Source organism: Anas acuta, chromosome 13 (genome assembly GCF_963932015.1).
Source record: "Anas acuta chromosome 13, bAnaAcu1.1, whole genome shotgun sequence".
In the NCBI taxonomy this organism is placed as follows: domain Eukaryota; kingdom Metazoa; phylum Chordata; class Aves; order Anseriformes; family Anatidae; genus Anas; species Anas acuta.
The window spans coordinates 6,392,779-6,407,326 of NC_088991.1; the positions used below are offsets into that span (position 1 = coordinate 6,392,779).

At 55.2% G+C, this 14,548-nt stretch overlaps 3 protein-coding genes and 1 long non-coding RNA gene across 20 annotated transcripts in view; 2 read left to right on the forward strand and 2 right to left on the reverse strand.

Moving 5' to 3' along the window:
- LOC137863493 (uncharacterized) overlaps positions 1-14,548 on the forward strand; it is a 122,107-nt gene that overhangs the window by 63,840 nt on the left and 43,719 nt on the right. The window lies entirely within an intron of this gene.
- The window catches only part of LOC137863477 (uncharacterized), a 143,215-nt gene that overhangs the window by 46,892 nt on the left and 81,775 nt on the right, over positions 1-14,548 (reverse strand). The gene's annotated exons all lie outside the window — the stretch shown is intronic.
- LOC137863487 (uncharacterized) lies at positions 3,628-8,908 on the reverse strand. Of its 2 annotated transcripts, XM_068696642.1 has the most exons (5): positions 8,538-8,908; positions 7,251-7,658; positions 6,550-6,648; positions 5,980-6,017; positions 3,628-5,418 (listed from the first exon to the last, which is right to left on the reverse strand). In XM_068696642.1, the coding sequence occupies exons 1-5, from the start codon at positions 8,833-8,835 to the stop codon at positions 5,284-5,286; spliced, it is 978 nt and encodes a 325-aa protein (XP_068552743.1). In that variant the 5' UTR covers positions 8,836-8,908; the 3' UTR covers positions 3,628-5,283. The 2 variants fall into 2 exon arrangements, with proteins under 2 accessions (XP_068552743.1, XP_068552744.1); XM_068696643.1 differs by lacking the exon at positions 6,550-6,648 and having other exon boundaries at positions 8,538-8,903.
- LOC137863820 (carcinoembryonic antigen-related cell adhesion molecule 1-like) lies at positions 9,562-13,091 on the forward strand. The gene is made up of 4 exons (XM_068697310.1): positions 9,562-11,585; positions 11,692-11,961; positions 12,208-12,267; positions 12,464-13,091. Exons 1-4 carry the CDS (start codon positions 11,210-11,212, stop codon positions 12,517-12,519), a joined length of 762 nt encoding a protein of 253 aa, XP_068553411.1. The 5' UTR covers positions 9,562-11,209; the 3' UTR covers positions 12,520-13,091.

A 14,548-nucleotide genomic window follows, 5' to 3' on the forward strand; every position in this document is an offset into this window, starting at 1 on the left:
TACTTAGAAATAAAAATAGCCATGAAATACATGGCAGTTATCCACCCAGGCATGGATCCAATGAATTACAGTATCACAGAATCACAGAATTTCTAGGTTGGAAGAGACCTCATATCATCGAGTCCAACCTCTGACCTAACACTAACCAGGCCTCCACTAAACCATATCCCTAAGCTCTACATCTAAACATCTTTTAAAGACCTCCAGAGATGGTGACTCAACCACTTCCCCTTGGGGCAGCCTGTTCCAATGCCTCACAACCCTTTTGGTAAAGAATTTCTTCCTAACATCCACCCTAAAACTCCCCTGATGCAACTTAAGCCCGTTCCCCCTCGTCCTGTCACCAGGCACTTGGGAGAACAGGCCAACCCCCACCTCGCTACAGCCTCCTTTGAGGTATCTGTAGAGAGCAATAAGGTCGCCCCTGAGCCTCCTCTTCTCCAGGCTGAACAAGCCCAGCTCCCTCAGCCGCTCCTCGTAGGACTTGTTCTCCAGGCCCCTCACCAGCTTCGTCGCCCTTCTCTGGACCCGCTCAAGCACCTCCATGTCCTTCTTGTAGCGAGGGGCCCAAAACTGAACACAGTACTCGAGGTGCGGCCTCACCAGAGCCGAGTACAGGGGGACGATCACCTCCCTAGCCCTGCTGGTCACACTGTTAAACTTACTTCATCTGCAAACTTAATGAGGGTGCACTCAGTGCCCTCGTCCAGATCATTGATGAAGATATTAAAGAGGACCGGCCCCAGCACCGAGCCCTGGGGGACGCCACTAGTGACCGGCCTCCAACTGGACTTGACTCCATTCACCACGACTCTTTGGGCCCGGCTATCCAGCCAGTTTTTAACACAACGAAGCGTGCGCCAGTCCAAGCCAAGAGCAGCCAGTTTCTTGAGGAGAATGCTGTGGGAGACGGTGTCAAAAGCCTTGCTGAAGTCAAGGTAGACCACATCCAGAGCCTTTCCCTCGTCCACCCAGCGCGTCACTTTGTCATAGAAGGAGATCAGGTTCGTCAAGCAGGATCTGCCTTCCATAAACCCATGCTGACTGGGCCTGATCTCCTGCTCGCCCTGCAAGTGCCGCAAGATGACTCTCAAGAGGATCTGCTCCATGAGCTTCCCTGGTACTGAGGTCAAACTGACAGGCCTGTAGTTCCCCGGGTCTGCCCTCCGGCCCTTCTTGTAGATGGGCGTCACATTTGCTAGCCGCCAGTCAGCTGGGACCTCCCCTGATAGCCAGGACTGCTGATAAATGATGGATAGGGTCTTGGCCAGCTCCTCTGCCAGTTCTCTCAGTACCCTTGTGTGGATCCCATCCGGCCCCATTGACTTGTGCACATCCAAGTGCCATACCAGGTCACCAAACAGTTCTTCGTGGATAGTGAGGGCCACATCCTGCTCCCCATCCCCTTCCACCAGCTCAGGGTACTGGGTATCCAGAGAACAACCGGTTTTGCCGCTAAAGACTGAGGCAAAGAAGGCATTGAGCACCTCCGCCTTTTCCTCATCTCTTGTAACTAAGTTTTCCCCCGCATCCAGTAAAGGATGGAGATTCTCCTTAGTCCTCCTTTTTGTGTTGATGTATTTATAAAAACATTTTTTGTAATCCTTAATGGCAGTAGCCAGACTGAGCTCCAGATGACCTTTGGCCTTCCTAATTTTGTCCCTGCACTGCCTCGCTACATCCTTATAGTCCTCCCTAGTGGCCTGCCCACTTTTCCAAAGATTATAAACCCTCTTTTTTCTCCTAAGCTCAAGCCACAGTTCTCTGTTCAGCCAGGCCGGTCTTCTTCCCCGCCAGCTCATCTTTGGGCACGTGGGGACAGACCGCTCCTGCGCCATTAGGATTTCCCTCTTGAAGAGCACCCAGCCTTCCTGGACTCCTCTGCCCTTCAGAACTGCCTCCCAAGGGACTCCACCAACTAGTGTCCTGAGCAGCCCAAAGTCAGCCCTCCAGAAGTCCAATACAGTGGTTTTACTGGTCCCCTTCCTGGCCTTGCCAAGAATAGTGAACTCCACCATTTCGTGGTCACTCTGCCCAAGACAGCTCCCAACAACCACATCCTCCACCAGTCCTTCTCTGTTTGTGAAGAGAAGGTCTAGCGGGGCGCCACCCCTCGTAGGCTCACTAACCAGCTGTGAAATTGCCAGTGGCAATCCCAGCACCACAAGAGCTCCTGTCCGGTGCCTCTCCTGATGGAGACGCTGGGACTTCTGCCCGAGCTCCTCTCCCCTCGGGGCTGCCAGGCGCAGTCTCAGCATCCTCCCTTCTCGCAGCTGCTGGCGTGCCTCACACTGCCGCCTGCTGTCTGCAAAGCCCCTGGGAACTGGCCCCGGCCGGTAATCTCTCCCGGTGATTTTTGAGGCAAGCTAACTCCTTTCACATGAACTTTTAAAAGCTTTTCTGGCACTTACTTTCAGGCATTTGTTGCACCTTGCACCTTTCAAGGGGATGGAAGAGATTAAACACCAAACATAGCAGCACAACCCTATAAATATTGTCTGTGAGGAAGATTTTCCACACATGCTGCTTCGGGGCAGTGCAGCTTATTGCGGTTGGAGAAAGATGAGCAGAGTGTCTGACCACCAGCAGATGCGAATCTCATGCCACAGCCTATCAAAAAGCATAGCACCAGGCCTATCTCTCCCACTCACACGCTGCTGCAACCCAAATAGTTATGAAGGGATGGTCATTGTTCTCTGCTAGAAAACAGAAATGCCCGAGTGAAAAAGATAACTACATTTGCTGGTCGATCTCAGCGTCTCTGTGGCAGTGTTTTGAGGACCTTGGCCTTTGCCAAGGAGGTGCTCGGCTGATTGTTCACACAGAACACTCCTAAATTCTCCATCTAGGGTTAAATGTGAGGGAAAAAAAAAACAGCAAAGAGACTCCTCTACCTGATCAGTCCTGGTGAAGCCATGGGACACCCTTTCCCTCTGAGCAAACAGCACCAGAGTCCAAGAAAGGCAGAAGAGTGTGGGTCTGCAGGCACCTCTGGAGGTCATCTAGTCTACCCCTTGCTCATGCAGGGTCTCCTAGAGCTGGTTGCCCAGCACCATGTCCTGTTGGATTTTGAATGTCTGGGCCTGGCTCTTTAGCCCGTTTCCAGCCCCACCAGACTGATAAATTCACTTATCAAACCCATACTTTGTCAGCTTCTCTGTGAGGTCTGCCTGCACTGTGCTGCTGTGTGAGGCACGCATGGGGCCTGCTTTCCCCTCCCCTGGCCTACACGTGTAGCCCCCCAAAAGTGTGGAGTTTCAACCTCATCACGCCACAAATGCAGGGATCCCCTCTGCATATGGCCCACCCTGGAGGGCAGGTCTCAGCAGGCCTCGCGAGCACAAAACTGGGCCAAATCAGTGCCAATGCAGCACCAGCAGACACTGGCCTTTCTCTCGAGATGCATGGACCAAACGCTTCCCAAAACCTCCAGAACCGGGCACTGCAGTTCCTCTGGCACCCCAAGTCCTGCAGCCCCTTCTGCGTGGCACCGGTCCAGCAGGGCAAATTCACCTGCCTGAGACCAAGGATGGCAGAAAGAGAATTTTAGTCCAAAAGCAAGTGAGTTGCCAAAAAGAAAGCACAACGTGCCTCAATGCTACCAAAGAGCAGGAGAATAAGGCAAAACTCTGGGAACTCTTGCAAAACTTTATTTTAGCTGAGAAAACCCGTGGAAGCAGAAGGGGCACTTTGCTCCCTGTGCCTTAGCTGAGCATGGGTACAGCAGGACACCACCTCCTGCAAGGGCTCCCTGGTGCCCCCCCCCGAGGCCCTGGTCCCACAGGGAGGATTTAATCCCCCCTTCCTTGCAGGTCTTCTTTGCAGATGACGTTTCAGGGACCGGGCTCTCCAAAGGTGTCTTCTCCAAGAAGAAGCTGCTCTGGGACACACAAGGCTCATAAAGGGGTGGTTGTGTTTCTGGGCGTCCAAATTCAGACCTCGGTCTTCATTTTGCTGCAGGTTATTTTGTGCTCTTGCAGGCACCAGGGAGATCAAGAGCTTTTTCTGCTGGGGGTGGGCTCCTCTCACAGCTGTGGGGGAGCAGATCTCAGCAGTCCTCCCTTGTCCTGCCATGCTCTCCGGGGATGGCATTTCCAAATCCTTCAGCAGGGGTCAGGAACAACATGAGGTCTGCTGAGAGGACAACCAGTGACCACATATGCCTGAGGACTGATAGTCACATTTCCTGTGCAATTATCTTCTACTGCTTCACTTTTTTTAGTACTTTCTTCTCTCCTGCTACTTAAGGCTTCACGCTAACCACTGCAAAAGCTTTGTGCATACCCAAGGCGACTTTTCAGCTTTTGCGGTTTTATTAAGTCACAAGGAGCTTCTATTTTCTGGAGAAAAAAAAATAACCTCTGCTGTCGTGAAGGTTAGCAGGGCTCTCCAAGAGCAGAGCAGCCATGTCCTTCACCCGGAGCCAGGGGAGGGGCTGCTGATGCTGGGGGCTTGGACCACCACTGTCATCATCATTGTCCCTCCTGAACATCATCCCAGCCGACACAGGAGCACACAAAGAGGAAGGCAGCAGCAGCAGTTTCCGTGCCCTCTCTGGGTCAGGCTGTGGTCGGGAGATGCCTAGCACTCTTGTCCTGTCCTAGCATCCGTTTATTACTGATGGGGCCCCACGTTTCGGTTATGATCTCTCTTGTTTTCCGTGAAGCCCAGAGCAAAACCAAAACGATTTATGCCTTTACTGCATTTTAAAAAAGCTGGTGCTGCTAGGGGAGATGTGGCCTTTAATTTTAAAACAGAGTTAGGTGTCTCAGCTTTCTTCCACCTGTACAGTTTTAAAGGAACGTCACCATGTGCCAGGAACTCCATTGCACAGAAAGCCCCAGCTCCTTGCCCTTCAAGGGGACTTTTCAGACGATCAGCAGAGGAACCATTTGCCCTGGGATCCCAAGGCCAAGCAGATTTCCTGGCAGGAAGGGTCTGCTCCCCAGTGACTTGGCATACTCCTAAAAATATGGACAGCTTTCCAGGTCAAAAGGTCTTCTTCATGCATTCTTTCAGCATGACAAGACAAGTGGTAAGTGACCCTGGAGCACAGGACTGAAATACATCCAGTGCTCTCCGTTAGCCCTCAGATTAAGGTGAGTCAGTGGAATCAGGCTTCCCACGGATGCACTGCTGATTTGCCTTTACCTTGGGCCCCTTTCTCTGGTCAGTGACAAAATCACCAGCCACCTTTTCGGCAGGGCTCTCTCCTGCAAGGTTCAGAGATCTGCGGGCAGCTCCCGCAGCCAAAGCAGGAGCTGGTGGTGCCCAGTCCTGTCCTCAGGAATTGAGGGAGGTTATGGATGAGTAGATGACCTGTGGTGATTCTCTCAGCTCTGGATGTTCAAAGCTGTCTCCGACTCTGGAATAAATGGTTGTTACTTCCCCCGCCGCAGTGTTATCCTCGGGGGGCTCCTGAGAAGCACAGAGAAAACACCCAGGGTGAGAGAGAGCCTTCTCCAGAGGATGTCGGGATCAGGAGGGGTCCTGGAGCTGCTAACTGCAAGCCAGGAGGACTCAGCAGGAGCAGGAGCTATGTAAAGCCCGCGTGGCTTTGCCCATGGGAGGGTCGGGGTTGATCCTGGCTGTCTGCACGGCCCACAGAGACCCCTCAAGTAGTGCCCCGACAGAAACCCGTGAGGCTGCCAGGCAGGGAAGGGTGATCATCTGCACATTGCTCTGCATTTAACCATTCTGCACCCTCCTGGCTGCCGTCAGCCAAAGCTGTCCCTTGGCTTCTCAGCCACGAAGGTAAAATCAGGTCCTTTTGGGGTCAGGGAGGGAGGCGAAGGGGAAAGGTGCAGCTGGGGGAAAGCGGCACCCCAGGGTCATTTACCACCTTGCAGCTTGCCCTTACAACACGGAATTAACTTCCTAATTTTAAATTCAGCAACCAATTCTTGTAGCTCAGTGCATCTTATTCAAGCCAGTAGTTAGCATTTACCCAAAGAACATTCAAAAATTTTTCTTCTGTACCTGCTGTTGTTTAACGATTCTCATCTTCTTCTTCTGCACTGCACCTCGGAAAAAGAAGGTTTTGTTACCGACAGGTTGCACCCTCCCCATCCTAGCCCTGGAGAACCAGAGATAATATACTGGCACTTTCACCAGGGGGTTAATGAGGATTTTGCCATCAAGACGGAGAGTTCTGTGGCTGCCACAGCCAAGCACGGGTGAAATCTCCCCCTTGGAAACAAATGAACTTGTCTCCTGACAAAGGCATCCTCAGGTGTGAAGGTTTTGATGGGAGCCATGGAGATAGGCACCTTGCTGGTTTATTTTCCAGAAGGTATGGGCTTTCCAGAAAACCTGTTCAACAGCCCCATGCTGTGCTTCTGCTTCGTTCAGCTGCATCACAGACTAGAAACTGTGACTCTTTACAGATGGAAGGAGGTGGTACGCTGAAGGGGACCTCACAGGAAAGGAATAATTCTGGTGTGAAGAGCAGAACCTCTCCAGAGCCCCCCCACTACCTTTATCCCCAGGGAATATGCCCGAAGGAACCAGAGGTGCAACCTCAAAGTTTGCAGTGCAAGAGCCACCTACCCCAGCGCCAAACGCAGAAGACCAGGAACAGCAGAAGGAGGAAGATTAATGAGCAAGTTCCAATTATGTAGTTATGTATGTGGTCTTGATTGCTGGTGCCTGGCATTTGGAAGACAACAGGTGCTGTAAGTGCTTCCTAAAGGAAAGCAGTGGCAGCAGGTACTGCCCTGGTTATTTCATGGACGTTGCATGTCGGGTTGCACCAGAGTGGTAGGAGAGCATTTGGTGCATTTTTTTCTCAGCCTCTGTGGCCACTGATTTACCCCCAAGTGCCCTATTCTCCCCAGGAAATATTTGCCCCAGTACATAATATATTTGCCCAATACATAAACAATTTCCCCAGTACAGGACCCAGACCTGGTGCCTGGGTTCCTGAACCCACCTCTCCCATTTATTCTCTGCAGCCATTCCTTTCAGCTAAAGGCATCGCTGTTGTGGAGCCTTTCTCCTGCAGAGACAAGCGGCTGTGCAAGAGGCACTCACTCGTACTTCTAGCTAACGGTGGCAGAGGGAGGAACGCTGGGCTTCCAGCTACAACTGGAGGAGCACAACCAGCAGCACCTAGGACACCCCTGGGAATCCTCTCTTTGCTGCAGTGGCTTGGCCACGTGGAAGGAGGGACCGAAATTCTGTCTGTGCCCGATGCTTCCCACGGCTGGGGCAGTGCAGGAGGTGCCTGTGCCCAGCACAGGGACACTTACCTTCGCTGGTAGGATCTGTGGGGACAGGCTGCTGGAGCACGGTCAGGGTGATGTGCCTGCTTTGTCTTTGGTGCTGGAGGCTGACGGTGTACACCCCGCTGTCACTGAGCCGCAGGTCCCGCAGCAGCAGGGATGCGTTCTCGGGGAAGAGCTCAACACGGTCCGAGTGTGCAGGATAGGGGAAACACTTTTTAGTGCAGTTCTTGGGAGCCCCCCCATCATCCAGGGAGCACTTCCGCACTGAGCAAGCGATGATTACTTGTGAGGTGTGACCAAACATCCACCTAATTGACAGTGGGAAGCAAGGGGTGCTGTTGCATCTGTAGGAGACGGGCAGGAGCACGGACTGCCCCACGGTGCCAGTGACTGCATCCTGCGGGATTTCCACGAGGAAGCCCAGGTTTCGCCCTGCAGAGGGGAAGAGGCAGATCAGCAGCTCAGCAGGGCAGCGGCAGATTCTCCCCCCTTGGAGCACAGCGCTCAGCCCACCCTGCCCCACTGCCCCCTGACAGGAGCCTCACGCCCACACACCAGACCTCAGTGCAGTGCCCTTGTGTTTGGGAACCCCACTGGATGCAGCCATCCCAGGGTGGGCCCCGCATCACCTACACCCCCAGCCCCTTGGCCCCAGCCTCCTCTCTGCTGGCTTTTCCAGCCACAACCCCCAAGCTACCCCCAGGGCAAAGCCAGTGGCCCCGTCCCCAGCTCACCGAGCAGCAGCAGCAGCAGCAGGAGGGAGCCGAGGCCCCAGCAGCGCCGGCCGGGACACATCGCCTGCGGCTGCTGCGCTCGCCTGGGCCAGGAGGAAGTCGGAGGCTCTCGCTCAGCCCCTCGGCGCCGTGGGGTTCGCTGCGGGCGGGCGGGCGAGCCCCGGCTCCTTCCTGTGCCACCTGCACGCTTTGGGGCTGCGGGGACAGAGGGGGCTGTGGGGTGTCCCCTGTGCCCCCCCACACTCTGGGCACTTCATTGTGCCCCAGCCCTGGCTGCTCCCGCACGCTGGCTCCCTTCTCCCCAGCAGCAGCCGCAGGCTTCCCCACGGCTGCCCTGCAGCCAGCACAGGTGGAAGAGCAGCTGCAGGAGCAGCAGGATGAAGCAGTAGCAGCCTCCGAGGATGCAGCAAGGGATGCGTGTGGCTATTCTTCCTGCTGGTTGAGAAGTGCCAGCGGTAGGAGAGAGGAGATGTGGCATCGGGAGGCTGCCACCTCCCCAGGACACCTCTGCAGGGGTCCCGTGCTGTCCCCATCAGGAGGGGCAGGAATGCTGCCAGGGCAGCACAGGGACACTTACCTTCACTGGTAGGATCTGTGGGGACAGGCTGCTTGAGCACGGTCAGGGTGATGTTCCTGATTTGTCTTTGGTGCTGTTGGAAGCTGACGGTGTACACCCCGCTGTCACTGAGCCGCAGGTCCCGCAGCAGCAGGGATGCGTTCTCGGGGAAGAGCTCAACACGGCCTGAATGTGTAGGGTTGGTGAAACAGCTTGTGGGGCAGTTCTTCGGAGCCCCCCCATCATCCAGGGAGCAGTTCTGCACTATGCAGGAGATGGTTCTTTGTACGGGGTGATCAAATGTCCACTTAATAGTCATTGGGAAGTGAGGGGTGCTGTTGAATCTGTAGGAGACGGGCAGGAGCACGGACTGCCCCGTGGTGCCAGTGACTGCATCCTGCGGGATTTCCACGAGGAAGCCCAGGTTTCGCTCTGCAGAGGGGTCAGCAGATCAGCGGCAGATTCCCTCTCCTTGCAGCACAGCGCTCGCAGCCCCCCCTGCCCCACCACCACTTCCTCACGCACCTCCTCTGGCTCTCAGCAAAACGCATCCCTTGCATCCCTGGTGGTGGGATGCCCACGGGATGCAGCTCTCCAGCTGGCACGGCCATCCTGCAGGTATCCCCCCTCACGGGCCACCCAGGGAGCAGCAGCACTTGCACAGCAGCACGAGCAGGGAGCAGGAGCTCCATGAACATCTGTGCTGGGGCCAGCCGACGTTTGGGAATGAGCAGAGCAACCCCGTCATCTTTCCCCTACGCCCCTAGACTCTTTTGAGGGGTCTGGTCCAGCTGTCTCAATTGCAATGCATTGCTGCTACTGATTGGCATAGAGGATGGCATGAGAGTAATACTGACCAGGTCGATGAGGTTTTTGTATGAAAGTCTTGTGTATTTGGCTTCCAGCAGAGCTTCTGAGGGTGTTTCCTTCCTGCACTGCTTCCTTGCTGTTTCCTTGGCATGTCCCTTTTTAAGGTGTCTTTCTGCCTAAAACCGGGGTGCCATCAGTCTCGACAGCTCTATCAAGTCCCGGAGGGGATTTAAAGGTATTAAACAAGATAGGCCCCAGTATTGACCCCTGGCGGACAACAATTCTCACGGGACACCAGCAGATCCTCAGAAGCTCTGCTGGAAGCCAAATACAGAAGTCTTTCATACAAAAACCTCATCGACCTAGTCGATCTTGCTCTCATGCCATCCTCTATCTATGCCGATTAATAGCAGCAATGCATTGCAAATGAGACAACTGGGCCAAACTCCTCAGAAAAGTCCATAAGCCTGGCTCTTAGGTCTTTCTTTTTCTTTTTTCTTTCTTTCTTTTTTTTTTTTTTTTTTTCTTTTTTCCTTTTTGACTTGTTAAGTTAATAAGACCCTCTGTTGCAGGGACGTCCACCATCTGGACATCCAGCTAGGGCCTGAAGGCAGAGCTGGGTGCTGGGGGTGCAAGTGTGACCAGGTGGATGCACTCTTTAAGCAAGGTGCCGGGTTGCAAGAGGAGCTCGGCAGGCTGCAATGCATCCAGGAATCCGAGCAACAGATCAATGCGTGGTACCGTGCCCTGCCGCGGGCTGAGCAGCCCTGCCTTAAGTCCTGGCAAGAGTGAGGCGTCTCCCCCTTGCCCCTGAGGTGCCCCTGTGCAACAGATCGGATGCTCTGGGGCTCACAAAAGGAGAGGGTGCCAACAACAGCAATGGTAATGCTCAAGGCCCAGGCAGGGCAACGGAGCGTGCAGCTGGCAGAAGGTGGAGTGGGGGGCTCTGGGGCTCACCCCCCCTCCAGAAGGTGTGGAGCAGAACACGGCCTTGGTTCATGAAGATAAATAACGGTCTGTAAGACAGATCTATAAGGCACACGACGTTATATCCAGCTTTTGCAGCCGCAGAGCTCCTGGGCACCCCGAGCCTGCTGCACCCCACAGCCCCCGGCCTCACGGTGTGAGCCGTGCCCCCTGTCCTGGTGCCCCGTGCCGAGCCCAGCCACGTGTCGGGGCCTGAGTGACGGCGACAGGAGGCGGTGGCACCCGGTGCCGGTCCCGGTCCCAGCCCTGCCGCAGGCCGCGCTGCGCCCCAGGTCTGCCATGCTCGCCCTTCCCCTCCTCGTCCTCCTGGCCTCCGCCGGGACAGGCCCAGTGGCCGGCCTGGCTGTCATAGGCAAGTCCTGGGGCTGGGGGCGGTGGTGCTGGAGGTGGTGGTGGTGGTGACTGTGGTGGTGCTGGTGGTGGTGGTGCTGGTGGTGGCTGTGGTAGGCCAGGCGGTGCAGGCTCCCCCCTCCAACAGGGAGCTTCTCCCGGCTGCTTTTCCCACCCCAAAGCCCCTGCTGCATGCTCGCAGCCTCGATAACAACTTTCAAAATGTTTTGGGGAGCAAATGGGTGGTTGGGAGGGGGCTGCCCTGGCTCCAATTGCGGCTCCCTGGGGCTCCTTCACTTCCAAGCCCCCCCCGTAGAGCAGGGCCAGGAGCAGGCGGCTCTCGCAGCCGTACCCGCGCGTGGAAACTCCTCAGGCAGAAGCCGGCTGCGAAGCGAAGCAGCGCAGGCTTTCAGGGAGATGAAGGCAGCGCCTCCGCAGCCTCCTGCTTCTCCGTGGTGCTGCTTAAAGCCCCACCGCGAGCACCCCCCGAAATAATCCCGTCCCCAGCACCGCCGCTTGCGCAGGAGCCGAGCCAGGGCGGCTCTCCCTGCCCAGCTGCCTGCTGGATGCCGGTGCGTCCCGCTAGCCCCGCGCCGCGTTCCTCCCTTGCAGCCCGCACGCTCTTCCCGTGCTACTCGGCCGACCTCAAGCCGGTGTCCGAGGTCCTGGTCTCGGCCAGGGGCTGCACTGTGCTCTTCAGCGTCGAGCCGAGGGCAGCCGGCACCACGGCGTCCTGGGAGTACGAGTCCGGCGCGCGCAAGGAGCTCATCGCCACGTTGGTTCCCAACAAGTCGGCCGAGATCTCCCGCGCCTACGTGGGCCACGCCAGGCTCAGCGAGATGGACTTCTCGCTGCAGCTGGTGCTGCGCTGGTGGAACGGGGGGTTCTACCGCTTCCGCTCCGAGTCGGAGGCCACGGGCTGGTTGGAGCTGCGCGTGGTCGGTGAGTGCCAAACCCTGCGCCGCAGCCGGGGAGCTGGAGCTGCTGCCCGGGCGCTGGCACCCTCGAGGCGGGGGTGTCAGTGCCGACGGGTGCTCCATCTGCGCAGAGCCGCTCTCCGAGCCAGAAATCCTGGGCAACTCCTTCGTGGAGGTGGGAGGCGACACCAAGCTGTACTGCAACGTGCTGGAGGGGCAGGTGGACGTGTACTGGTGGAAGAGGAACGGGAAGCTGCTGATGGAGAGCAACGGCCTCCAGTTCATCCACAACAACACGCTGGAGATCCACCGAGCCCTGATGAACGACACCGGCTACTACACGTGCATAATCAGCAACCCGGTCAGCCACAACGAAACCTCCTTCCTGCTGCGCGTCCACAGTAAGTGGGGCTTCCTTCCCCGGGCACGGGAATGGAAAGCTGGGGAATGGCCCCAAAACTGTCACTCTGGCCCCGTTCCCTGAGGTCTCATGGCTTCCCAGCACAGTCTGAGACGAGGAGTGGGAACAGCTGGGCTCCACTGAGGACTTGTGTCCTCATGTCCTTGTGCCAGACTGCCCGGTGGCAAGAGTTTTTCTTTCCCTGGGCAAAATTCTGGGAATTTTGGGTTTGGTTTATTTTTTTCAGACAACAACAGGGCGTTTTTCATCCTCATCGTGGTATTCGTTAGCATCGGCTTGCTGGCAGGTGAGTGCTGGGACCAGCTTCGCAGTAGTGAAGCACCCAAAGTGGGGCCCAAGGAGTGAATATGGTGGCTGAAAATAGGAAGCTCCTTGCAGGCAGTGAAAATAGCCTCCAGGCTTGAGGCTTCTTGCCTGAGTGTTGCCACTCGTTGAGCATCTTCATCCCTGGGGTGTTTAACAGAGGTCATATTTGTCCACAGGGATCTTCAACTGGTGGAGGTTGAGGAACTCCCCGGATGATGACCTTACTTTTTGAAAATTTAGCACTGAAAAGCCAGAAGTTTCATTGTCCTCAGCATTAACCCTATGGAGATGCATCTTTGGATTGCAAGTGCATCCAGGAGAAGGTCAAATCACATCCTATGGCGGGAGTGATTGCTACGCCATCCTACACCATTTTCATGGTGAAAATCCTAGCAGAGTTCTCTGTAGGGGGAGTCAAAGCTGACGTGCAGAAGAACAAAATTTCAGTGAAGCTGTTTTCTTTAAAAAAAAAAAAAAAAAAGTTGGACATAGTTTGGTGCTTGTTTGCGTTGCTGAATGGTTCTGGCTGTGTTTGTGCTTGTTGCATTGTGGCAGGATGAGCTGGAAGGTGCAGCTGGGCTCTGCATGGCACAAGTCCTTGAAACATACAGTGTAAAGTAGGTTGGCAGCAAAATGTTATCTCTCAACCACATCACAAATGAAAAATTAAAGGAAGTTAAACAAACTGGATGTATTAGAGTAGTTTACAGGCTAGTTTTTAAGCTGTGTTAAAAGTTGTTCAGTTCCCTGCAGTGCTTGTGGATGTTCAAGGGAGCGAAATGTTACAGAAAAAATATATTTTCAAACTGTTTTGAGTGTTGTCTATAAATCATTTGGGAAAAGTGCAGTTTTTCATGTCTCTTGCTACAAATAAAAGCGCACACGTTCTCCCTGTTATATTGCTGTTGTCTGTGGCTATGGGAAATAAGCCCTGTGCGGCACCCAAAACCCACAGCAGGGTAGGGATGTGCAGGCAGGAGGGGCAGCCAGAGCATCAGGTGGGGAACGGGGGATGATGATGACAAAAACGTCGTGTCTGTCTGGCTTTACCAGCAGCTGGGCTGGCCAGGGCCTCACCACACACAGATCAAAGAATTTCTTCCTTGTATCTCATCTAACCCTAACCTCTTTTAGTTTAGGGGCATTCCCCCTTGTTCTGCAACTTATTTGGCTTCCAGCAGAGCTTCTGAGGATCTGCTGGTGTCCCGTCACAAGTGTTGTCTGCCAGGGGTCAGTACTGGGGCCTATCTTGTTTAATACCTTTATTGTTGACCTAGACGAGGGCATTGAGTGTACCCTCAGAAGGTTTGCAGATGGCACCAAGGTGGGAGGTAGTGTGCACCTGCTTGAGGGTAGGGTGGCCCTTCAGAGGGGTCGGGATGTGCTGGACTCCTGGGCTGAGGCAAATGGGAAGAAGGTCAACGAGGCCAAGTGCCGGGTCCTGCACTTTGGCCACAACCCCATTCAGAGCTACAGGCAGAGTGGCTAGAGGACTGTGAAGAGGAAAAGCACCTGGGGGTGTTGGTCGATGCTTGCCTGAACGTGAGCCAGCAGTGCGCCCAGATGGCCAAGAAGGCCAACAGCATCCTGGCTTGTATCAGCAACAGTGCGGCCAGCAGGACCAGGGAGGTGATCGCCCCCCTGTACTCGGCTCTGGCGAGGCTGCACCTTGAGTGCTGTGCTCAGCTTTGGGCCCCTCTCTACAAGAAGGACATTGAGGCCCCGGAGCATGTCCAGAGATGGGCTACAAAGCTGGTGAAGGGCCTGGAGCACAAGTCCTGTGAGGAGCGGCTGAGGGAACTGGGGTTGTTTGGTCTGGGGAAGAGGTGGCTCAGAGGAGACCTCATTGCTCTCTACAACTGCCTGAAGGGAGGTTGTGATGAGGAGGGAGCTGGCCTCTTCTCTCAGATAACTAATGATAGGACTTGAAGAAATGGCCACAAGTTGCTCCTGGGGAGAGTTAGATATCAGGAAAAGCTTTTTCTCTCAGAGTGGTCACGCACTGCAATGGCCTGCCCAGGGAGGTGGTGGAATCAGCGTCCCTGGCAGTGTTCAACAAGTGCCTGGAGGAGGTGCAACGAGATAAGATTTGGAAACCTAGGTGGTAGTATTGGTGACAGCAGGACGGTTGGCCTAGATGACCTTGTAGGTCCTTTCCAACCTTGTGTTTCTATGACCATCTAATTCCAGCCCCTGCCATGGGCAGGGACCCCTCCCAGCAGCCCAGGCTGCCCCCAGCCCCATCCAGCCTGGCCTTGGGC